Source organism: Anser anser (assembly GCF_964211835.1).
Source record: "Anser anser genome assembly, chromosome: 9".
Taxonomy (NCBI): Eukaryota; Metazoa; Chordata; class Aves; order Anseriformes; family Anatidae; genus Anser; species Anser anser.
Window position 1 is genome coordinate 7,345,015 of NC_139729.1, and position 25,727 is coordinate 7,370,741.

A 25,727-nucleotide genomic window follows, 5' to 3' on the forward strand; every position below is an offset into this window, starting at 1 on the left:
GCCACCCCGCGCCGAGCCGTGCCGTGCCACCCCGTGCCGTGCCGCGGCGAGCTGCAGCGGGCCGCAGGGAGCCGTGCCGTGCCGAGCCGTGCCGGAGCCGTGCCGTGCCGAGCCGAGCCGTGCCGGTCACGCTGCCGGCGATGCGGGAGAGCCCCGGCCGTCGCCCAATCAGCTGGGGCGGCGCGGCCGGGCCGGGCGGAGGCGGCCAATCGCGGCGGTGCCGCCGCGGAGCCGCGCCGGGGCCGGAGCCGATAAATGCTCCCGGCCCCGCTCCGCCGCTCCCCGCCGCACCGGGCACAGCGACGCCGCCCCCGCCCGGCCCCCGGCCCCCGCAGCCCTCCCGGTGCGGGGCAGTGCCCGAGGGGCAGCGGGGAGCTGCCCCCTCCCCGCCCCCCGGCGGCAGCGCCCACCCCCTGCCGGCGGGGACCCCCCGACAGCGCGGCTCTCCCCCGGCCCGGCCGCCCGCTGGATATAACCCCGGCCGCCCGCCGCGATGACGACTCTGGCCGGAGCCGTCCCCAGGATGATGCGGCCCGGGGCCGGGCAGAACTACCCCCGCAGCGGCTTCCCGCTGGAAGGTAAGGCCCGGCATCGGCACCGGCACCGCGACGGGACGGGGTAGCCGCCCCGACGGCCGGCGGCGGGGGGGAGCCGGGGAGGGGAACGGGGGTGGGGGGGTCCCGGAGCCCCGCCGCCCTTGCGGGAAGCGGCGATCGGGGGAGAGGGAGCGGGGGGAAAAGTTAGAAAACGAAAATCGGCTGGCGGAGCCGAAAGGGGCTCCGGCACTGCAGCGGTGCGCGCCCCGTCCTGCGGCCGGCGGCCCCCGGCCCTGCTCGGCGGGGTCCCCGCAGCTTTTGGGTGCCCCCCCCCCCGGGGGCTGGTGACCCTCCCGGCGGGCCGGAGCACGGCCTGCGGGCGGCACCGGGGCTCAGGTGGAGCCTCCCGGCCCGGCCCTGCCCGCGGGCGGCTCGGCGGGGCTCCGGGCGCGCTGCGGGGCGGCTCGGCGGGGGGGGGCGGCGAGTTGCCTTCCAGAAAGCGACGGCAAAAAGAGAGCCAGCGGGATCCGAAGGAGACGTTAACGCCGTTTCCCCCCCCCCTGCCTCCCCTCCCCTCCTTTTCTAGTCTCTACTCCTCTAGGCCAGGGCAGAGTCAATCAGCTCGGAGGAGTGTTTATCAATGGCAGGCCTTTACCCAACCATATCCGACACAAGATAGTGGAGATGGCCCACCATGGCATAAGGCCCTGTGTCATCTCTCGCCAGCTGCGAGTGTCCCACGGCTGCGTCTCCAAAATTCTCTGCAGGTACCAGGAGACGGGCTCCATCCGGCCGGGGGCCATCGGCGGCAGCAAGCCCAAGGTGAGCCCCTCCGGAGCCGGGCAAAACCTGGGCACGTCCCGGCTCGGCCCCGCTGCCCCCTGGCACGGCCCGACCGGGACGGGGCCGAGCCGGGATGCGCCGGGAGCGGGGCCGGGGGGAGCGGGGTGCGCCCGGCCCTGCCTGTTGCTGCGTCCCGGCCTTTACGGGAATTGTCGCTGGGCTTTGGCCGCTGTTTTATTTAAGAAAATGCTTTAAAATATTTATATTTTAAAAAAAGGAAAATATTTTTATTAAAAAAAAAAAGGAAACGAAGCGAGGGCGAAGGGGGGCGTTTAGCGAGTGCTGTGCTCGCCCTGGAGCCGCGCGGCGGCCGGGGAGCCTCGGGGGGCCGCCGGGGCTCGGCGGGGTCGGGCACCGCTCGGGTCAGTGCGAATCGCAGCAGTGCCCTGTCTGTCCGTCTGTCTGTCCGTCTGCGGCGCCTTCTCCTGCCCCCTTTATTTTTCTGTTTGCTCCGAAGCCGCGTGTATTTATAGCGACACGGCTGAAAGTTCGCGCTCACGGTAGCACAGAGAAACAGGGAAACTTGTCTCAGGGTTTGCCTCTTCCCTCGTTTTGTCTTTTCGTTTCCTCCAAAACAAAGCTTTCTTTTTTCTTTTTTCTTTTTTTCTTTTTTTTTTTTCCTTTTTTTGTTGTTGTTGTTGAAAGTTGCCTCGTAGATCTTTTTCCCTTTGTTGCTTCCAAAGTAGCAAACCCTGAACTTTCTGTTCTGGTGTTCAATCGGCGGCGATTTTTTCCAAGCGCGTTATCCGGACGAGAGGCTGTTCCCAGCCGGGACATCTTGGGTTCGTTTGAGCTCGGCTTCATTTTAAAAATCCCGAGGCTATCGGAGAAAGCTCTCCGTGTCGGTCCCGGTGCCGAGACCTCTATATTTATTTATTTATTGTGCGACTTTTTCTCCGCTGCTGCCCGCTCGGCTCCCCCGGATGGGTCCGGGCGAGGAGCCCGTGCAGCGCGGCCGCCTCCCCCGCCGCCCTCCGCCGCGTCTCACCCCGCGGGCCCGGCCCCGGCGGCTTTCGGGGCGAGTTCTGGTTCCCGGGGGGCTGCCCTAAATGGCCCCGCTGTTATCCGTAATGCCCTCCCCCCCCCCTTTTCCAGCCGCCCACCCCACAAGCGGGGCGCGCTCGGGGCCGTGCCCGGTAAAGGGAGCGGGACCCTCGGGGGTCCCCCGCCGCCCCCGGCCGCACAAACCCTGCCCGCTTGCCTTGTCTTTACTGAAGCAGGTGACGACGCCGGATGTGGAGAAGAAAATCGAGGAATACAAGCGGGAAAACGCCGGCATGTTCAGCTGGGAGATCCGAGACAAGCTGCTGAAGGACGGCGTGTGCGACCGCAACACGGTGCCCTCGGGTACGGGCAGCCCCGGGGCGGTGCGGGGAGGGCGGCCCGGCGGCGGGGGGACCCCGGGACCGGCGGGGGGGGGTTAATTAAAAAAGCGACCGGGGCCCCCTGTATGCTCCCCCCGGGCTGGGGCCGGCTGGGGGCTCGCCGAACCGGGGCTGGGAGGAGGGAGCCGGGTGGCGGTGGGGTTTTTCGGTCGTCCGCGCCCGGGGCACAAACCCACTCGTGGGGGCGGCCCGGCAGCGGTGCCCGGTGGGAAGGGCCGCGGGAGGGCAGCGGGCGGCCCCCCGGCAGCAGCGGGGCTCGGCTCCTCGGGGCTGGGGGCGGCCCGGTGCCAGCTCTCCGCTCCCCCCGAAGTGAGCTCCATCAGCCGCATCCTGCGGAGCAAGTTTGGGAAAGGCGAGGAGGAGGAGGCCGAGCTGGAGAGGAAGGAGGCGGAGGAAGGCGACAAGAAGGCGAAGCACAGCATCGACGGCATCCTCAGCGAGAGAGGTACGCCCGGGGGACGTGCGGGGCGAGGAGCGGGTCCCGACGGGGCACCCGAGCCGTGCCGAGCCGGCCCCAGCAGCCGGTGGGGGCGCAGCCCCCGAAGGGGCCGGCGGCAGCGGGGGGGGGGCTGGAGCCGGCCCGGCGGGGGGCGGCGGGGGTCGCGCTGCCAGCCCCAGCCCAGCGCCAGGCTGCAGCTGCTCGGGGTCTGCAGCCGCGGGCAGGGCCGGGAGCCTCGCCCCCCGTCCCTGCTCCGCCGGGAAGGCAGCGGACGGCTCGGGGAGGGGGCGGGGGGGGCCCGGGGGCGGGCAGGGGGCTGCCCGCGGCGGCGGTGCCCACCCCGGCGGAGCGCAGCGCTGCGGCCGGGCCGGGCGGCGGGGCTGGGGCTGCCCGGCGCAGGCACAGGCGCTGGAGAAGGCGAGACAAAAGTAGCAAATGAGCTGGTCAAACATTTGTACAACTTTTCCAGCTTTTACAAAGAAGGCCTTCTATACACAATCTACACTTGGAGATGAACTTGGAAAACAAAGAGGGGGGAGTCCATTGAAACTCACACTTTGGCTTTGCGCAGACAAAGCTTCAGCTAGCAGCAGCTTGATGTGAACAAAAGAAGGCAACCTTTTTATAATTCAAGGAGAAAAGAAGAGAAAACAGCCCCACAAAAGGCCGAGAAAAGACATTATGGGCTTGCAATGAGGGATGAATTATTCAATGAGCCCCTAATAGCTGATGCTCCACGCAGTTTTATGGACTCTCCACCGTGGAAAAAATAGCTGGTTTTACCTACAAAATGTTTGTAGCGTTTTTAGACATCTGGACGTGCTGAGCGCCACTCGAGAGGACAACTGAAACCCTTTCTTTAAAAGAAGGGTGTCCCCTTGTAGCGTAGGAACGGACCTGAAAGCGTTTCCCAAACTTACTTTTCGAGGCAGTTGTTGAAGCTCTCGGGGAAACTCCGTCTTCTGTGTCTGTGGGTGTGTGTAACGCACACAAGATGCTGATGGAGGCACAGATTTTAAGGCCAGGAGGCACAGTTTGTCCGCCCCTGTACAGCGTGTCACAGTTTCCCCCAGTACCTCCTGCAATGGAGAATTGTTCCGAGGGATGTGCACCAAGGGAAAACGGGCTGAACGCGGTGCCCTCAGCTGTTAAATAACTATCTGTGCTGCCTTCCTGAATTTCTCTGCAGAGATTAAAACCAGAAGGTAGGGAACCTTGATAACATCCCAGCTTTATGGAGCAGAGTAATTAAGAGAGACAGCAAGAGAAAAAATATTATCAATATTACCCACCCCTCTACTTCAGAAAAATCTTCACAGTATCTGACTCTGCTCTGTAAGGCAGGGATCCTGACCTCCCATCAGCTGGTTTTGGGAGCACGGGCGCTGCCTTGCAGCGTTTCCCCAGTGCAGCCCGTGCCGAGGCTGCCCTCAGCCCTCCATGTACCTCTCCTTTACCTTCTGCTGCCATAATGAGCGTCCTATTTTGCTTCTTTTGCATTCAGTCAGCGGCCAAATTCCCCCGGAGTAGATGGGCTAGCACAGCCCTGTCCCACATCTGCTTATACAGGTTTTTGTTGGGTGAAGGGGGCCAGGCAGTTCTGTGCAAACAGCGGCTTCAAATCCAGTCTGCTCCCTAAGTTTTGGGGAGGGTTCGGCGATGGGAGGGAGGGTCTGCTGACACCTACCTGGGTGCCAGCCTGTTCCTTAAGCTTGTTACTGGGGTGGGTGGGGTGCTGCAGTGAGAGAGCTGCTGCAGGACGGATTTGTGACCGTACGCATGCTGTACGTATAGCGTGGTGCTATAGGGACACCACGCCGGAGAGCTCATTGCAAGACAAAAAACATAAAATGAGTCCATCTCTCTGGCTGTATCTGGCCAAAAAAAAAAACCCCAAAAGTTCTGCTTCAACTCTTGTCACCAGCGGAGGAGCTAGGATTTCACTCTTGTCTATAAAGATCCTCAGGTTGTGTCTGCCATTTGCACAGGCAGCCCGACCCTCTTACTGAAATATCTGGCAGTGCTGCTGGGGATGTGGGTGCCGCAGGATCGTGGCTGCCTGCGTGCAGGGCCTGGAGCAACAGCAGGCGTCCGAGAGGCGGGCTGGCACCCTTGGGTCCCTGGTGTCACTTCTGAAGCGCGCGGTACAACCCCTGCAGGGTAGCTCAGTGCTGAGCGCTCTCGGCAGGAGCACTGCACCCGTCCGAGCAAGAAAAGCGTGGTGTTTTGGAGTGCCTGAGCCTTTTCTGTAGCTGTGGTGGCAGGGCTGGAGGGCCCTGATCACTGGAGGGAAGGGGACAGGGGGCACGGAGCTGGGAATCACCACCAGCCATGGCCGTGGTGCCGCGGGGTGGCTGGAGGTGGCTGGAGTCCCCTGCTCGCGGCACGTGGGCGAGGTGGGGAGAGCCGGGGCTGTCTGGGCCGGAGGGAGGGACGGAGGGATGGTGGGGCTGCGACTGTAACCGTGCGGGAGCTGGGGAGCTCCTGCAGCAGGGCGGGATCAGGGAGAAGAGAAATATGAGATATATATTTTTTAAATGTGCGACAGAAACGGTACATCATGTGGCTTGGGCTTTCTCCCTCTGATCTTCACAGACGTAAGCGTAGGTAAACTTCCATCTGCCCTGCTGTATTTCTGTTTCAGCCCCTATTTACACGCACTTCAACTTTTTGTTCTCACACGCCTTTGCAGATGTTGCACTGCTGCGTTTCTGCATTTCTGCCCGTGTCGTCCTCTCCCCTGGTTTTGGGTGTATGTTTAAAGCCAAACCTGGCTGTCATAACGCGTATCGGTGAGATTATCACCCTACAACAGCACATCTGCATTTCTGCGTGCCCGATACATTTTTCTTAACTGCTTAAGCCGTGAATAAAGAACACAAAAGAGAAACTCCCGTGCCTTCCCTGGGCACATCAGGGTGTATTTTTAGAGGCGAGGGAGCTGCCCGTACCTCCAGCTGCCGCTCTGGTCGGTGCCCATCCACGGGATCGCTGTCGTGTTCTGGCACAATCCGGCGGCCTCCAGCGCTGGCAGGACGGGGCCGGGAGCTGCTCGCGGGCCGCTGCGAGCGGGCGGCGCTGGATGGGACCGGGCTGGCGCTGGGGTCCCCCGGCCTCAAAGGGGGCCTCTGTTCCCGGCCCGGCGGAATTGGCCTCCGGGCCCTGTCCTGGCTGATCCTCCCCCAGTCATGTGCGCCCGTCCAGAAAGGGCCCTACTCATCCCCAGCCTCTACCCTGGGCTGCACTGAGAGCAATTCAGGCTACAGCCGACTAAATTGCCTCCTTTATTTCCTTCTGACTTTCATCTCGGACCAAACCCTTCCCCCCTCGCCCTCCTCTTCCTCTTTTCTCTCTCTTTTTTTTTTTTTTTCTGTGTGCCCGAGGCTCACATTAATACAATTTCGGCACCACCCCTATGTCTGTGCGTGTATGCCCGGAGCTCGGAGGCAGGGGGGGGAAGAGAAGGACATCAGCACAAAAGCCCCGCTCAGCAGCTCCAAAGTTCAAGCTGCCGCTGCCCCTCTAGCAGAGCGATGCTTTTCCTGTTTGCGAGTTTTGGGAAACATTTTTGCTTTGTACTGTAATGGAATTAGAGGACAGATGCTGGCTGTAAATGGGGCACGCGACTACCAGCCCCTAGCTTAAATATTTAGATGCAATGTTACAATTACCGACTTGATGCGCGGGCTTTGAAGTGGTGGCACATGGTCTGGAGGGTAGGGGCGGCTAGCTGGGCCTGCAGATGTTTTGTTTAGGTTTGGTCAGTACCATGCAGCTGGTTATTTTTAGGTTGCTAAACTAATAAAGGCAGCTTGTGAAGGGAAGGGATTGCCATGCAGGCATCAGATATCGGTTCGAACCATCCCGCTCCCTGCTGTATGGCAAAGCGTGGGGCAGGGTGGATGCTGCCTGGCGTTTTGGTTGTGATTTTGATGCTGGGCTCGTTGTGGTGTTGCTCCAGTGTCCCCTCCCAGGTAACAGGGTGTCCTCGCTGTGTCAAATACCGGTGGGTTTTAGGTCTGAGGAGCACCACGTGTTCCCCCCACTACATCTCCTGGTGAACGGTCACCTCTGGGATGACGTGGGGACGGTGACTGCAGGCAGGCACCTTCCTGAGCCTGGCATTCCGTGTTTTATGTTAAATATTTGGTCACCAGCAGGTCGAAGAAAACTGCTCGTCCGATTTGAGCAGAATTCTGCCTCTCGGGGTCTCAGAGCTGGTGGGGAAATAGTGCTTGATTAAGAAAAGCTCCCCAGTGACTCCAGGATTTGGCTTGAGGCAGGTAGTGTGAACTGCGCTGTCTGTCTGCCTTTTCCCTCTTCTTCCCTCGCGTCCCAGTAGCAGGACACGGGTGGAAAAGCCAGGTGCTGCACAAAGTAAATCACCACAGGGCTCGTCACTGGACTGTGGCTCTGGGTTTGCTGCTCCTGCCTGGCCAGGGGCTCTGGTGCTTAGGACCAGGCTGCTACCAGCGGGGAGAGCAGGGGCTGCGGGAAGGTGCAGGTTCCCCGCATCCCGCAGCAGCCCCTCCTGACATCCTGGTTTCTCTGCTGGTTTTGCACGGTTTGCCATATCAGGAGCACTTTCCTTAGCTGTTCAAGCAGTACCACCGGGGACATCCTGTCCCTTTTTTCTAAATTCTTGTGCCCAGAACAAAGAAAAAATTTTATTTTAGCAAATATCAGGATTGTTTCACACACATTGGTTGGAATTTGTACCCAAGTTTGCATCTGATTGGTTTGTTCTGAAAATCTTAACTGATAATTGACTAAACCTAGACAGTGTCATTCTGAAAAGACTGGGGCAGGAAACTAATGGACTTGCTCCCAAACCATGATTTGTATCCTTGGCTTTCTGGATTCTGCTGCGATTGCCAAATCCTTGACAGCAGTAGGAATTTAGCATGGTAAAGCTCAGGCTTGTCTTGAAAGCAGATTTCTAATGTGCTGAGCAACTGCAGCTCCTGGGGAAGTGCTCAGGATTGGGATGTGAGTTGGGTTTACAGGCTTGCAGATCAGACCCCTGTATATATATATTTATATATAAGTGCCTATCACCATACTGATAAATGCTCTTTGGAACCACTCTGATGGCAGGGGTAAGAACAGGAGGTGGCCCCAGCATTTCTGTTTCCAACCAACTTTAAAAAAAAAAGTTGGTTGGAAAGCATCAGATGCGAGGGACGGCGAGGAGTGCCATTCAAAGGGCCCATTCATGTGTGTAAAGCCGCTCACGTGGCTGGGGCAGGCAGGAACGGGGCCTAAATTCGTCCTCTTCTGTTACGAGAAACTGCTGGCTGACTGCGAGCGCGGCTGCAATCCCGACTGAAACTGGCAAAACTCTCATCGAACTGAGGATTTCTGTAGCCGTGTTTGCACAAAGGTAGCGATGGTATCAGCAGGCAGCCAGACAGCGATTTTAATTAGATAAAAAATTAATTAGAAATTAATGCTGAAAGTAAAAGTTGATGCTGATGAAATCCCCAGAAGAGATTATTTTCAGGGTCCAATTTCAACTGGTAATTTTCTGTTGTATCTGTCCAAGACGCCTCTTTTATCTAACATTTACTCGGGAAAGGTTTAGTTTTGTATTGGGTTTACTTATTGATAAGGGCTGGAACGGGGTTTAGATGAGGGGAGCCAATAAAGTTGATAGTGATGAATTATCACGAGTCCCCAGGGCTGTGTAATAAAACGGCATTGGGAAATGAAGCAGAACTACAAAGTGCTCTCTGGTTAATTTAAGAAGAAATTGAGTGAAACGCAAAGCAATAAATCAGAGCAACCCAGTCAATGTGGATTTCTCCATGTAAATGTCACTTCAGATCCCATGTAACAAACGTGGCTACAGAGAGAACAAAATATGTAAATAAAAATGCAGGATACTTCCAAGTGTTCCCCAAATGCTGAGCTTTCTGGCTAATAAAAATGATGTACAGTAACATAACTCACCACAAGACCTCGCTCAGCGTAGCGCGAGCGCGTCGTTTTACTTTACTTGCCCTGGAGTACTCCTGCCCCATGCTGTTAAACTAATTCACTTTAAATCACTCTCCCTAGAAAAAAAAAAAAGTGAAACGTAATGAAATTAAAACTCACTGTGGGCACATTAGAGTTAGTGTGTCACGCGCTGAGATTACTTGGTTAGTGGAGTTTGATGTGATTGTCGACAGGTCATTTATTCATCCCGGTAAATAAAGATTCAAGAGCGATTAAGGATGTGCATATATAACTAGCAGGACAGTAAAAGGCAATTAAGCAGTCAGTTTAATGTCTTATCTTGCTGGTTGCCCTACAGTTGTTTTACAACTAGGAATTAAAATTTGAAAAGGAAGTTTTCAGTGGCCCTGGCCAAATATTGATTAAGTAGTTGTTTGCTGATGCCATTGTTGCAGATAAAAAGGCCAGTAGTCCTGCCCCGTGTTGTTCATCTTCCATTGTAACTGATTCTTAACCTCAGAGATCAAAGGAGGATCATTTCAGTTTATCTGTCCTGGAAAATCCTTCTTTGCTCCTAAAACCGTATGGATTAATGGCCAAATTGTCTTTAATGAGATGTGAAATTTGAGTGGAATCCTTATTTTGCCCGGGCTGTTGCCTGTATGCACTGTACACTCCTGCAGTTTTGTGGAGGGTTTTTGTTTGGCATTACTGGGTTTGCAGTTGTGTGAATCATGGGTTTTAGTACAAAGTGCGCTGAAATTTTACTAAAACAATGGGAGAAAAATTGTGTATTTCACGGAATTTTAATGAAACTGATTTAGTTGCATGTATTTTTTTTTGATGGGTGTAGTATACAAAAAGTTTCTTTTTCTACACCAAATCAGAAAGATAAATGGTCTGGGGCTGCCACTGAAAGAAAGGGAGCTGGAGAAGCCTGTCAGTTCTCAAGGCTGGGCTCTCCGTGCAGGGGGCATGCAAACAAGCTGGCAGTATTTCTTTGTGCATTTTCCTCAGTTTTGATTTTACAGTCCCCACTCGCATCAGGCAGGATAGTTGTGCTGTCCCTCCTCACAAAAAGGGGGGAAAGTCGGATCGGCCAGGCAGTTGCTGACAGGCAACAAGAGTGCTCGAGAATAATCGCTTCCTTGTTGCCGTACGGAGAGCTCTACTTACTTCAGAGATAGAAAACTCTGTTCAACCACATCCTCAGCACAAGAGGCTGCGCAGCGTCGATGTGTTATGTTGGCTTGTAATTATGCTGTGGAATTCCAGCAGGGCTGGAGGTCTGCGAGCATCAGATCCAGGTCCCGCTGCTTCCACGCGCACCTCTGAACAGAGACGTTCAGCTTCACCAGCAGTCGTAAGAAGCCAGGTAAAGCTGGAGAGCCTCTCCTGGTGTTGCATTTGTTTTACGTGGATGAGCCTCAGATGCTGTAGTGAAAGCAGCAGAGTAAAAAGCTGAAAAGGATTTTTTTTATTTTTTTAAATCATCAGTTTCTCATTCCCCTTCTTAAATACACTTTGTTTTTTGTTTTGTCTGAATAAAATACTAGCGCATACTTTGCAAGTGCCCAGCTACTTTAGAAGACATCTTGCCCTACAATAATAGTTAAAATTCTTTGAAACCAGGTTAGGCACAAATTTCCTTGAAGTGCACAGACTCAACTTGTTCATCGCAGCGGAGAGCTGCAGTGAGGACAGTGATGTGTGTTCCACCTCTTGATATTTTGTTTTTATGGGCGTCTGCCTGGATGTAACCTTTCTGCCAAACGTCCCAAGTTTCTGTCACGCACAAGGCCTTATATGGACCTGTCTTAAGGATTTTTGTCTTTATGGCATGCCTTGTGTTGAACGCCTGATCCCAAAATGACTACGTAGTAATTTCTTTATCAGATGTAATGTCACATAGATCACTGTGGTTTGAGTTGTATGAGGGACGAACTGTCTGCAGCTGGCATTTCTGCAAGCAGTCAGTGTGTTCAGCCCCCGTCAAACCTTATCCACCTGGTTTAAATGAGCAGGACTGTTCATGCCAATACAATCAGGATCTGCTCCATACACTGCCCCAGAAAAGCAATAACCTTGACGGTCTCCTGGCCGAATTACTCTGCTCTTCCGACGTGTAATCCATAGAGCTCCGTGGGGCAGTAGCACCAGCATGCTCAGTGTAACTGGCCTGGATTACAGCCCCTCTGCATTGCTCCATTTTTTAGCGAGGTGCACACGGCCATGGGCAGGTTTTGCAGGAGGCAGGCAGCAGGGTGCGGTGCTGGAGCAAGTCCCGTTCCCTGAAGGAGCAATTCCTTTGTGTGTGGGCCTGAGGGCTGTTGGTGTGGTCTGAAGTGCTGCAGGGCTGGAGCACAAGCAGAGGGGCAGGGGGGACCCCGATGCTCACCCAGCCCCTCCACCGAGGCTGAGCGGCGAGAGAGCCAGGTGGAAGTCAGGCTTCTCTGAGTCCTTGGGCAGCAAAATGCATTGGTTTTGGAAAAGAGAAGTTTGGGGAAAAAAAAGCAAACACACAACAAATGGAGGTGGGGAGGGGGGAAGGGGGGGCACATGTTTAGCTAAAGGAATGGGAAAATAGAAAGTGAAGTGCAGAATTTGCCTATTTTCACAATGTAATCCTGTCAAGTGTCTGTTTTGCCAAAATCCCCCAAATTACAGGAATTCCATTTATCAAAGGTGTAAATCATGACTAACTCCTCTGCAGCGGGTGGGCTGACGCTGGGGTGTGAGCGACACTGAAGGGGACCATGAGTATCCCCGGAGCAGCAGGCATCACTTTGGGTAACTACCGTCCTGCGGGTTCGCCTCGCACAAGTGAGTTAAACAGCTTCACCAAATCTGGAGCAGTTATTGACCAAGGACTATTTGCACAAGGAGCAGTGATGTTTTAAGTGAGTAGGCACCGAACCTTTTTGGTGCTCTGTTTTGGAGGGAGGGAGGTCTACAAATATTTCCATAACACGTGCGGCACAGAGCAAGGCATGGCACGCCCCAGCCTCTCTTGGTGCTTATGGTGGCTATTACGCACATGGTATAGGGCTCAGCTGCGCTCTTTGCCAACAGCTGTGGGACAGGAAAGTAATAGCAGCAAGCAAGCGGTTAGGAATTGGTGCGATCTAGTTATCTATTAAAAAATCGAACAATAAATGTTGCAGTTGGGAAAAAGCCCCGTGGGTTCGTCCCCGGTGTAGCACAGCTGATTGGACCTGCTCCCTTTCAATTTGACGGGATCAGGCGAAAACGCTCAAATATTTGGCAACTATACGGAAAGCCACACAAAAGCCTGTTGCTTTAGCATCCACGGTTTGTTTTCTAACAAATTCGGAGCCGTCAGACCTGTGTGCTGGGTACTTCAGTGTTACCTTTTGAAAACCCCACAGAAGGATTGACTTGTCCACCTCTCCTGCCCCGCAGTGGGACTGGCAGGAGGTGTGTGCTGTGTGTCTGTGGTGGGCAATCGCGGCCCTGCAGGTGCTCGGGATCATCACTTCCAGCAAAAGTTGCAAAATGGCCGCGTATAGCAGACATTTTGTTCATCTTATTTCCTTCTCAGTGTTTGTTAAAAAGGGGTCTGTGGGCCAAATTGTACCATCATTTACATCTGAACAGCCCCCTGCTCTCAGCAGGGCCATGCTGGTTACTCAGGGTGGAAGATGGCCCTGATAGGAAGATCCCACTGCATTTCGGATTTGAGGGATCTCGCTCATTTGTCCGCCTTAGCAAGACGTTACAGCACTAAGTGTCTGTCTCAGCTGCTAAATAAGAGATGTGACATGGCTAGTAGGCGTAGTTAAAATACAGCATTACAAGTAGAGCAAATCAAGAAGAGCTGTTTTAGCGAACTGCACTTAAAAGTTTTCTAACACATGATTTAGCAAAAAACCAAACAAACAAAAAACCAACTGGGCCTGTGCTGGAGCAGCTCTGTAAGCAATCTGCTCCATCAGCGCCGGCAGGATGGCAGGGAGAGCGCGCCTTGCTTGGCTTGATTTCTGGCTCCTCACTGGCTGAAGGCTATCGCAAGGGGAGGCACTCTCTTTCTTCCTAAACTGCATTCCTCCCCTCAACCTTTGATCCTAATCAACGCAGCAAATGAGATTTTGGGAAAGGAATCAGGAGCTCCGATTTGAATGGTTGTCAAACCCAAAGCTATGACAGGCACAAAGAGGATTTTTCTCCCAACTCTTAGAAGTCCCTTGGCCAAGGGAGGACTTAAAACAAGCCGGGACTCAAAGTTGCCGTACTTCTGCTGTGCTGGCAGTGCTAAAGATGCAGCGATGATTGACGGCATAAATATTTCTCTTAATCTGACATCAGGAACAGACTTGTCAGCTCTGGAAGAGTATATCAGAGGCAAAAAGATTCAGAGCACACATTGAACGAGTCCTGAATACACCTAGTATCTGAATCCAGATAATGCTAGTTAAACGTAAATTTAAAAATACCCTAGAAAAGATTTGTAAGGGGAAAAAAAAGAGATCCTCCAGGCGATCAGAGCATGGAGAAGGGGCTCACCTGTTCCCAGTAGCAGGTGTTAGCATGCAGAAAAATCACTACTGTAGGAACAGGCTGTGTGGTGGGCACGGGGAGGGCACGACCAGGGATGGTGGCTCTCCTTTGGGTGCCCTTGGCTTTCCCTCCGCGCTGCTCCTCCAGGTTCAGCCACAGGGGGGTCGAGGAGCGGTGTGCCCTTGGAGCCCCTTGGGTGCGTTCTGCAGAGCTGGGACCTTTGGTTACAGGACCCATTGTGCTTCCCTGACTGCCTTCAGCTTTAACGCGTGAGAGGTGAGCTAGGGATGGCTCAGGGCTGGCCGTGCTACCCTCACGTCCCGGACTGCCAGCCCAAGCTGCTCCTTGCTCTGCCTCCTCTGCCCTTTTCTGGGATGCTTATAAGTGATGCTCATTTTTTTAACGCAAAGTTTGAAGCTTCCACAGGACTGCTGTGTTCTCTAGATGGAGGCATTGTGGTCACAGTTGTGCTTTGAAGGTGGTATTTGCGCTTGGGGACATTCAGCTCTTTGAGTGGCTGCCTTAGGTCCCAGTATGCCTGGCTAAACGGCTCCCCCACTTGCACAGCTGGTGCTAGTTTGCTGCTGAAGTTCCCACAGCTGTGGGAAAGGGGCTGCCAAAGGCATCTTTCCATAGGCTTCAACAGTCTTTTGACTGGGCTGTGGTGAGTGTGGTTCTTCGTCTTTGGGGTGGGACAAGGGAGCTTTTTTATACCCTTCTTGAGTAGGAAAGAGTGATCTTGGTGACTAATGTGTTTATAAGTAAGCGATACCCCTAAATACAAACAAACAAGAAAAAAGCGGTCACAGAATAATTAGTGCTAGAAGGGTTGGGTTTGGTTTGGATGAGAACTGGTTTGAGTTGGTACAATCTGCTCTGCCTTCCTGAGAGCCGTGCCCTGCATTGCCTGTGCCTGCAGCCGGCTGGGATGGGGCCGTGCCCCCGCCCTGGTTTCTGGCCTCCGCCTGGCCATGGCCCCGGAGCAGGAAGAGGCGGCTGCCTTCTGCTTTCTGTGCTCTTTTCTTTCTTTTTTTTCTCCTATTGCTGTGCGTCCTGGCAGCCTGTGCAGTGGAGATGGGGCTGGCGTGTAGGATATCTGCTTGTGTCAGCTGCTCCATTTCAGGTGCACCTTACCTCTTTGTGTATTCCTTACTCTGAAATGGGAACAATGGTGTTTTTTGCACTGAACGGTATTTCCAAATGTCTGGGATGCAGAAATCAAAGATGTTGTATAGCACCGGCTGCCATAGCTCATCTGTCGAAACTGCATGCCCAGACGAAATGATGTTTTAAAACAAATGTATTGTGGCTAGAAAGAATTGTAACCTGTCCTGGGGAGCTGCAGGCTGGGGGTGGCAGGGCTAGGGGACGTTGGGCTGCCCGCAGAAGGAGCAGTGAGCACCCGCAGCCCATGCTGTGGGGCACCCAGTAACAGGACAGAGCCATGCCACAGCCCCTGGGTCACAGCAGCAGGTGAGTGCATGTTAACGAGATGGACTGAGACTCAGCTCCTAATTTGTAGTGTTTTTATCCTATTATTTACAGCAAAAGCAGGTCCATAAGTGATACGGTCTGGGGTTAAGTTAATGAATTCAGAGGTGCTGCCTCAGTCTGCCCTGAGCCACGCCGGGTTTACACGTACACCCATTGATGGTACGTACTTTTTGCTGGGCTGCATATGAATAGCCTGCAAATTTTTTAATGCGGTGTGGAAAATCTATTGAATATATATGCAAATAGCTTTTGGTCCGAGCAAATATTCAATGCTTTAAATTTATGTGGTTATGACTGGCACAGTAGTCTCGGGCTGTTTTCTTTGCTAGAACTGGGTGTTGCTATTGCAGTCGCTAGAAGCATAGAACTGCTAGATGGCTGCTTAAAACATTTTTTTAAGTGGATGTTTTACTAATGCCTTTTTTAAGATAGAAATATAAATTGTGCAGAAAAGGAGACAAAATCAAGAAAAGTATGTTTAAAACGTATATTGTTTGTAATTTATTGTTAATAGTTTAAAACTATAAGCTTTCAAAATCTTTCTGGAGAAGAAATACTTCTCAGTAGTGGCCTTTTGTGTTACAGAAACTGGTTAAAGATGGACTGTTTTGGTTTGATTTTCATCTTTTCTTTTTTTTTTAAATGAAATCTGTACTATTTTTTCTATTTTTTATAAAAATTCTTCCTGACAGAGAGCAATAGCCTAGTGACTAAGACAGGGAGCTAAGAGCCAAAAACTGAGGAGCTGGTTCCAGTTGATAAACTGGCTTGAACTTGTCAACAGGTCTTAAAAAAGAAAAGTTTTCAGATGTGCAATTGCAGTACAACTTTCACACTAAGGCGAGACCTGCCTTTGGGAACTACTAATACAAAAACAGTTGTTATTAGTTTTTAGAGTTTCAAGCAAAGTGGCATTGTTGCAGTCATTTTTTTTTTTTAACAGTAAAGTTGTGGGGTTTGTTTCTAACACCAAAGAATTCTTCTATTTAATAGTGTCAAATGTGAGATTTCACATAAACATCCAAAGAGATTTTGAAGTCAATAGCAAGACTTGCATTGTCTTTAGGGTAAGATCCAAATTTAATTAAACTATTTGAGTTTTCTTTATTATTTTTTCCCCCTCTCCCTTCCTTGAGGGTGTGTGTGTTATTTTTTTGAGGAAACTGGGGAATTCTGGCATTCCTGGGCATGAGTGGGGAATACTGATTAGAGCCAGGCAGAGCAGGCAGGTGCTGAGCATGTTCCTCGCTTAACCCCCAGCCCTGACCCGGCGCACAGACCCTGTGAGCAGCAGCGAGCTGCCAGATGCTGGAGATGTTTTCGGTGAGACTGATTGCTTGCCAGGTCTCGTCCAAAGCCAGCGAGCTCCTACAGTGGTTGTATTTCATGTTTAAAGCTGGGCTGGGTAAGTGACTGGAGACTATACCGGGGAAAAATGCAGTATTTCTGAGGATGGGAACTGGCTGTTCTGCTGCGAACTGCTGGGCGTCTGCGGTATCCGTTTGCAAAAAGTAGTACAAAAAGCTAACTAGCAGAGTAGATTGCCTGAGGGGGGAAAAGGCTGTCTATTTTTTAATGAACAAAAAGATTTTATGGTTTAGGAACAGTACAGCCTAAAGAGAGGTGTGTTTAAAAGTTAGACTCGCAAGCTTTTGTCTGGAGAATAATGCGCTTGGTGTAAAGAGCAGCACAATGGCAGTCTTTTCTTCCAGTTATGTATGGGCGAGCATCAGTCAGCCAAGGAAGAACTTCAAAGGCCAAAGGAAAAACTCTCTAGACTCTTTCTTTCCTGACAGGTTTTTCTTGAGGTAGGATGGGGAGAGCTGTTTATGCCAGGAGCCAGCTCTCCCTGCAGAGGAGGCAGTGGATCATATGCGAACTGATGCGCCCAGGCTGTACTACCTCTGTCCCCAGCAGAGTCAATGCACCTTTTTGGAAGCTGCTACACTGAACCATCTCAAGGCTTTCATTGCTTATTCATGAAGAGGCTCAGAAGTTCCACCTCTGCCTTGCTGGGAAGACGCAGGGCTGGGCGGGTGGGGAAGCCGTTCACTAGACCCGCTCCCGGGGCGGGTGACCTATATCTCCGCCTCCATAAAATGCTCGTTTCATACGCTGTAAAGTGCCTTTCAGCTGGGAGAACTGCCCCAATGTATTGTAATGTAATTAGTCTGAGAATATGGCTGCTGTACATTAAAATAGCCACTGAACTTCGTGGCTGCATGTTGCAAAACCTCAGGGTTTCTAGTGGGGTTGCTTGTGTGATGGGAAGAAGAAACTCTAAACTTAAACATCCAGAGAAAGGTCTTAACCGTGACCTTACACCATCGTTTTGTTTGGAGAATTCTGAAGGGTTTTTTCACCTGATAATTTATTTCCATGATGTTAAGTGCAGCAGTCTAGGGTCACTTACCCAGGTTAAAAACAGGTCTTGGCAGCAATTTAGCATTACCTGCACGGCTGTGGTTTGGAGGCATGCAAAACAAATATACTGCCACTTCAGCGGCGGTGTCTGGCACGTCCGTGTTTGTTGAAGGCATGGGCATAGAAGAGAAACCAGAGGATGCCTACCAGGAGGCAGATACTGTGATTTCCCAGGACTGAAGCAGAGGAACTGTCCCAGCAAGCACTTAACAGCCAGCTGGACACCACGGGCTGACTGCTGCTGGTGCATGGGAGCCTGCCCACCTTCTGGGGAGTGGGGAGGGACAGTCACCTTCTGGTGAAAAAAGAAAAAAAAAGAAATATTGCAGCATCTTAGCTCTAATACTTGGTAAATACTGTCCAGCCCCTGAGTGTGGCATGTACCAGGATGGAGCTAGTCACTGAGCAAACCCACAGGGCGGGAGAGCCCCCGGCACCTTTCTCACGGAGCATGTAGTATTTTATTTTAGCATCAGAGGGGGCTGCAGTGTGCTGTCCTCATTAAGCATGTCTGCTAGCATGCATTGGTGTTTTGGTGGTGGTCTGTGTGCTTGCTCTGTGCTCCAGCCCTGACAGTCTTGCTGAGCCAGGTGCAGCCTCCCTCCCCTTCCACGGCAGTCCTCGTGCACTCAGCTCTGTGTTCAGCATGGGAGAGGAACCAGGACTTATGAACGAGCTGGCGGTGCTGTATTTCACAAAAGTGTTTCGTATGAAGTTTGTGCTGATTGCTTCAAAAATGGAAAACAAAACTTCTAGATGATGTGGGACATATCTTTTGCATGCTCTCACTTAGCTCAAGCCTGTCAAACATGCTTGGGCATCCTCGATATCACTCAGGATATTTGAAGGAAACTGGGTTTTGTCAGGTTTAGGTTGAAAGCGAGAGGTTTGCAGCTGCAGCGATGTTTGCTGTGTGTGTGCAATGTGCTTTTTGTGGATGGATTCTGTGGGCTGCTTTGAAGCTGTCAGTGGAAGGTAACTGAGAAAAGCTGGCGTGTTGTTGATTTGCTTAAATTTGCTACTTTTCAATTAAAATTTTCAAGGAAAACCTCTAAGAGAAGATGGGTAACCACTGCATTGATGATTTTAGGTAAGTTCAGCTTCATTGCTGTGAGACTCTAAGTCAGTGAAGCAAATGAGGGTATTTGTATTCAGCAGGGAGCACAGAACAAAGGTAGATGCAGTTGTGGAAAATAACCATCTGAATGGACATGATTTTGTAATAAATGTTAAAAGCATGGTACTATTCATTTTTTATTTTTTGTTGTATTGAAAGGATAATATAATGGCATCTAAATCTCTGAAAATCACGTCTGTGAATAATCAATTACAGTTAATTTTATCTTCCATTTTGGAAAAAGGGTGAAAGAATAAATAGGGATTAGAGCTAAAAAATGGGGCAGCAGGCTTGGATTTGGTACAGCATTGTCAGTGGGATTTTAGTTTTTCAGAAGTAAAGGAAAGAGGAGTATTTTGGATTCTGGTTCTGTTCTGGGCTGGCAGCCTTTGTATTGGGGATTGGGTGATAGTGGTTTTTATTTGTTGGGTTTTGCATCAGCTGTACAGAGCTTAGAACTGTAGACTTCAAAAACGTTCCATGTAAGTAGGACCCAAGTTATGTTTCCAGCTCTTGCTATTTGAATATAACATTTCTGAACACGATTAAGTCTCTATTATGTATGTATCCAAAGTACTTATTTTTATAAAATGGCCTTTGACATCCCTGGTAGGAAAATACTAATTGAATAGGATAAAAACACCCACATTTTTCTTCCAAATGTAAATCACTGGCAGCTTGCCAGAAATTGAGGTAGGGAAAAGTTCAGGACCAGGAGAGATTCTTATGCTGCTGCTGCTCATCAGATGCTCATCGCTCACGGAGTAGGTGCCACAAGCACCTGTGGGATGCGCCTTTGCACCTATCAAAATGGAATAAAAGCCTGAAAATGTCAGACAAGTTCCTGTTGTCCGAGTATCCAGGATTTTATCTGGCTCTGTTTTGATGTCACTGGGGAGAGAGCTGTGCGAGGAGCTCAGCAGCAGGTTCGGTACGCTTAGCTTCAGCCACTGCCATCTCCTTTTTCCTGTATGTTTCTGTACATCACTGATTTTGATTTTAATGAGAGAACTGCTTTTAATTTACTCTCATACATTCTGATAGGTTACAAAGAGGAAACCAGGATAATTTGAGATAGTGACTGAACCTAACTGATCTTGTGAAATAAGAAATAATGGACTGAGGCATTACACATATCTATTCCACACAGATGTTCAGATTAACTGGCAGGAACAAATGCCATAATATGGAGTATGTTTTAAGACCAGATTCAGGTGTTGATGTTGCTGGCATCAAATCAGAGCTGTTCCTTTACTGAAACCCCTTGATTTCCAGCGGCGTAGCTGAGATCCCAGTCTGGCCACGCAGACAGTTCTGTCCAGCTGAATAACTGAGGGCTCTTTCCGGCTCTACTGCCAGGTACAGGAGTCTGTCTTAAGCTTTAGTTATTTTTTTCTGCATTTTTTCCCTCTGTGAATGTTAGTTGATGTTTATAGAAGATCTTTAAAAATATATACATAATTCAATAGAATAAAGGTATGGAATTTAGAATACATGTGTTTCAGGCTAACTCTGAGAGATTTCTGGTCACTTTTAATACATTTTTGTTGTAAGGTAGCAAAGCGCACTTTAGCCTGATGTATTTGTTGATCTGTTTGTCAGTCCCTTGAATGTCTCGGTAACAAGTCCTACAGACCTTGGAGCAATGCTCGGTACCTTCTGCTCCCTGGGTGTCACACACGTCACACACGTGTACAGATGTACAGACACACGGAGGCTGCAGTTAGGGCAGAGCTGAGTCTGACCAGGCACCGTGCTGGTGCAGCCAGAGGAAAAATCTGACGGGCGCATTCGTAACCATTTAAGCAAAGCTGTAGCTGCTTTTATTAGTTAGCAAAAGGATGCAAATGGAGGATTTCATGTATATTTTAAGAAAAGTTCCTTTTGCTGCTCAGAGGACTTGCTGTCACCACCCATTAAAGTCTTCAAATTACAGAGGAAAAAGAACCAAGTTTCAAACAAAACCCAACCCTATGCATATGCTCTGCATGATGGATAATTTAGTAAACTAGGCTATATCCTCTAAGACACTTTTCTGGCTCCACTCCATGCAAACACTGTTAATAGCCTTTGAAATATTTTGTGCTATTGTCTTCCTAAATACTATTTGGAGATTGTGCTGATTGGGAAATCTCAGCTCAGTTTTCTGTTCGGAAGATGCAGACTCATTGAGAATGAAACTGTCAGATCACGGTAATTATGGCAACATTTTGTTCATGAGAAAATGAAAGGAAGAGTTCAGTCTATGTAAAATCACTTATTTCAACTTTTTTTACGGAGCTAAATCTTTTTATTCGTTAACTTTGTAATTTTTCAACTCTTACACCTAGCAAGCAAAGATTAAAGCACTGATTTCTTTTCCTCTTTTGCTGCTGCTTTTGAGACGAAGTGAAAGTATTCAGAAAGAATTTTCCCATAGAGGTTTTCTGTTACTGAGGCATATTCAGATCCCCGTTCTGAACCAGAAGGAAAACAATTGTTGAGATACCCAACTTCTCTGGAGACCTGAATTTCTCACTCCAAAAAACATCCTTTAGAGGACTGATTGTGAAAAAAATGTCAGAAACTGTATTTTCACTTTTCTTCTTTCAGACTGGCTTGCTGACCAGTCAGTCCAGCGGAGAAGTTGGCCGCTTCTTCTAGATGAAGTGAAGAAACAATTCCTGTTGTTGCTGTCTGTGTGCCTTGTGCACGCAGCGACCGAAAGCACCGCGGCTGCTCGCAGGGCTGCGGCGCCGGCTGGCGTCCCCCGCTGGGTCAGGCCCTGGACGTAAAGCTTGCTACAGCAAACAATAAAAGTGCTCATTTTTTCCTGCAGCAGTGTATTTTCCCCACCTGCGAAGTGTTAGTAGTGGATAAATGTACTCAGTCGCTTTGCATTGGATCACTTGCCTTTTCAAGCTACATCTTCAAGGCGTTCCCAGTCTGCTCCGCAGCCTCTCCTTTAACTTCAAGTCCTAGGAGCTGTTCGGAGCTAGCAGACAGCACGGCACAAAGCAGCTGATTGCAACTGAGCAACGGTTTGAGGTGAAGATATGCCTATTAATTCTTCTGGAGCTGCTTGACATATAAACAGAGTTTGATCGGGGGCTGCTTCTTTCTCTCTCCGTTAGGCATCCCTTCGTTTTTCCCTGCTTTTGTCTGCTTGACACGCAGCTTCTTTGCAGGAACGGTTGGCACAGTCCTTCCGCCGACTGAACAGCTCCCACCCAACCTATAACCCGATTTTTAATTGCAAATTTTCTCTGCGCTGTTTCAAACAGAGGAAGAAGTGGCTGCAGACAGGAGAGGTGCGGGTGGGAAGCTGCGGGGCTGGGTGTTGGGGAGGAGGAGGCTTTGGGGGCAGAGCGGTGTGACAGCGTGGATCCTGCTCCACGAAGGGCTCTGCCGTGCGGTTATGCTCGGTGTCACCGAAGTTTAAACACATGTCGAGAAAATGGCTCTGTTTATTAACTCCAGTGATGGGTGCTGTCAATCTCCGGCGGGGGGCGGGCGGGAAGGAAAGGAAGGTGTAACTTTAAGCACACACTGATTTGTTCTTATTACATAACAAAAGTCTATTTCTTTATCATGTTATCATTCAGTTAATAAAAATTAGCTACAATAACAGCACCAACTTAGAAACCCCTCAAAGTCCAGGGGATTTTCTTTCACAATGAACATGAATACTGTTCAGAAATACAAACAGTCAAAGGATAACTTTAGGTCTGAAAGAGAAACCTGGCAAGGGTAATTGAATAAGCCTGGATCTCCTGAATATGTCATGGTGAGTGCAGTCAACATGTCATAATTAGGTTTATTGAGGGCCATTCCAACAATCTGCTTCTATTCTTCCTGCCTTATTGTCCACAGCTAGGCAAATAGCCAGGGGACAAAAGGAATCAAGTGCTGACAAAACATGAAAGAGGAAAAAGATTTAGCTGCTTTTATCAAAGAAACTGAGAAGGACTTTGTGTAAATAAAGTAAGTAAGTGGCCATCCTGCATTTAGGCAATGCCGTTTTCATTAGAATTAATTCTTGACGTATTGGAAGGGTTCCAAGGGAAGGATTTCTACTTCTGACAAGTTTAATTTGTAAATTAAAAACAGTTGGTTAAACATGAGCCGCCATCAACAAAACTTAACTGAAGCCATACATGGTCAAGTCCTAAGCAGGTGAAAAAGAGAATTACTTTGAAAACAAAGTATTCCCCAAAATTATGCAAATTCTTATTACTTCATAACAAATGTTTTCTATTGAGACCTTCAGCAGGGTTGTTGTTTGGAAACTTTGTTAGCATCCTATTTATTTTCCTCTTTAAAATCCTGCCAGCTTGCACAGCAATCGCTGCTTGTTCTTTACGGTGGTTCAGAAAAAGTGATGTTGAGGCTTTGACATCATCTGGGGACTAAACGAACGTTTAAAAAAACAAAGTGGGGCTCAAGTCAAATGCCTGTGCTTTGAGGGGTTCTGGGATAGTAAGTGTAGAACAGAGTGGCAGGTGGGTCCCTCCTGCTTCTACTCTAGCTTTTGACACAATGGTGATGTTTCATTTGATCACCCATCTGCCAGTGATGAATTTTTGGCAATTTGGAACCGATGTTTTTGTTAAGACCAAGTAAATGCTGTTGCCCTGGGCTGGGAGATGCTTGTGGAGCAGCAGAATTGGGCCCTCTAGGCTGCATGCGTAGGGTAGATTACAAAATAGTGTGCGCTTTGGGGTCACAGCAATGCTCTCTTAAAGAATTAATATATGGTGACATTTTCATTCTCTTGTATTGCTCCTCATTTTCCTTGAAGATGGTTGTGTTGTATGTGTGACATCTAGAAGTCTCTTTTCTGCAACTGTTTGAGGTGTTTGTTTTTTTGATAAGTTTGTCACTGAACATCTATAGACCAAAAACTCTTGAATCCTTTCCCTAATTTGGGTTTAAGGTTAAGCAGATGTACCATTAAACTTTTTTTGGGGAAAAAAAAAAAGAGGATTTTTTTTTAAACTCACATTAAATTCTGACACTTCTTGACAACTTTGGAACAGCTAGAAATTAAATAGTAAGGCTGAATTTTATAGAATAAAAATTCAAAATGGAACATTTTGGAAAACACACCTAAGGTCTTGTGGCACTTCCAGGGATCCAGCTCTGACCGGAGTGAGAGGCCGTGGGAGGAGAGCTACCCTCCTGCTGCTGAGGATGGGGAAGGTTGGCAGCTCTTACTTAGATGCTTTCCCATGGACTCCAGTCCTGGTAGGAATTCAGCATGGGCTTTGAATTTTTATTTCCTAAAATCCAGTTTGTTTTCCATCCTTCTTTAAAGATTTTTAAAAAGTGGAGTGATGATTTATCTGTTCAGCTAAACTCCAGGTTCATTGAACTGCTGTCTCAGAAACTTGCTATATTCCAAAAGAAGACCTGCTGATTTTGATAAAATCTTTCAACAGAAGGTAAGGGCTGGACGGGGATAAATGGGGATGTTTCCAGCTGCATAAACCCAATGAACAGCGCTCTTGGATGTGATATGCTCATGAAGTTGGCCAAACAGCAATACTGTATGCTTTGGAAACTCTGCACTGAGTGTGGTATAAGGAAAGTGTTGATACAGTTCAACCTCTGGGCTTCGGTTAGTCACTGATATGGCTAGGAGATCACTGTTAGTGTAGCAAAGACCAGGTTTTATCAGGTTCGGGACTCTATTTCTGCGGGTGGCCCCCAGACGGCAGGGAACGCTCTTCTTCCAGGTTTTTGTTGGGTTCTTTCACTCCAGTTCCGGAATATAAGATTAGATGGTGGCTATTAAGGACTAAAGTCTCTATTTTGATTCATTTGCTCCTCATATGTATTTTTTTCTTCTCCTTGTTTTGTGTAGTGGTAATTGCACAAAACCACTGGCAGTATTGAATTTGTTTGTATAGCATTAACTACTGAAGCTGCAGATAGTAGAAGAAGCTGGATAATTGGGACTTTGAAGCCTGATGACTATGCTGTTTAGATGACAACCAAAACCAGAAATAATATTGAAAGGATGACAAAAATTAGAGTATAGTTGAATCCAGTTATCACAAAATGATATTGCCACAAAAACTTCCAGGAGAATATTGACAGGAGCATGTGCCCCGGGCAGTAGTGGGTGGAGAGCTAATTAATTAAAGGGGTGTAGAGATGGCCACATTTATGTCCTTGTCGGGTGTGAAGTGGCTCATATCCATGAATGGTGTTGGTTTGCTTTATATCATAAAGAATTTACATAACATAAAAAAATCCATTTTCTTATGTTTTAAATTTAATGGTGGTTCCTGATAATTCAATAATGACAATAAAGAGTTCTTATGGTTCATGAAATATAGTGACTTAGCTATTTGTATGGTAACAATTATGTAAGATGGCTTTACTAATATTTTTCTATTTTGCTTGCCAGTTAGGTTATTCTAGAACAGCTGTTACTGTAACACTGAATGTTTTATGTACTGATAGGAGCTGAAGTGACAGATCAGACAAAATGAGGAGTTAATAGTATTTTTTTTCATGCATCAGGGTAAAACAGTGTTACCTAAATGTAGAGGATGAAAATCCTCTAAACTTTTTTGTTTATTTTATTAGGTTGGTTCTTAGCATATTCTAAGGGTGAAGTCTAGCTATCTTTGGTGACATGTGCAGTAACTCCTGGTCTAGCTTTGCATCTCATTTGCATAATACATTACAGTCAGGGATTAAAACTTAGATATTTCACTGCATTTTTAGACTATATGTGAATTAATAAGAGTAATTTGTGTCAAAGTAGTTCTCTACAAACTGAACACCATTGTACCCTTGGTTGAGAGAGGATAGTCCCTGTGTATGGTGGTTATTTAAAGAATGTAATAGTTGTGGCATTGGTGCGTGGGTAGATGTTTGGCTCATGTTAGTTTTGACTCGATGTGTGCCAAAAAGTAGGATCTCAGCTCCTGCGGTGACTGAGTGGAGTCCATCTCATAGCTCTGAATGGCCATGGGGTCCCTGCTGGAGCTGGGCTGTGCCAGGTTTGGGACCCCGGTGTCTGTATCTGAGCCCTAGCC

At 49.3% G+C, this 25,727-nt stretch overlaps 1 protein-coding gene across 9 annotated transcripts in view; it reads left to right on the plus strand.

Annotated features, from left to right (window-relative positions):
- The first annotated feature begins 240 nt into the window (after nucleotides 1-240).
- The window catches only part of PAX3 (paired box 3), a 78,510-nt gene continuing 53,023 nt past the window's right edge, over nucleotides 241-25,727 (plus strand). The window contains exons 1-4 of one of the 9 annotated variants that reach the window (XM_083848988.1): nucleotides 241-578; nucleotides 1,304-1,358; nucleotides 2,600-2,726; nucleotides 3,075-3,209. In XM_083848988.1, coding sequence (XP_083705114.1) covers nucleotides 256-578; nucleotides 1,304-1,358; nucleotides 2,600-2,726; nucleotides 3,075-3,209 — 640 coding nt within the window. In that variant the 5' untranslated portion in view covers nucleotides 241-255. The other 8 variants (XM_083848987.1, XM_083848990.1, XM_083848989.1 and 5 more) reach the window with 8 other exon arrangements.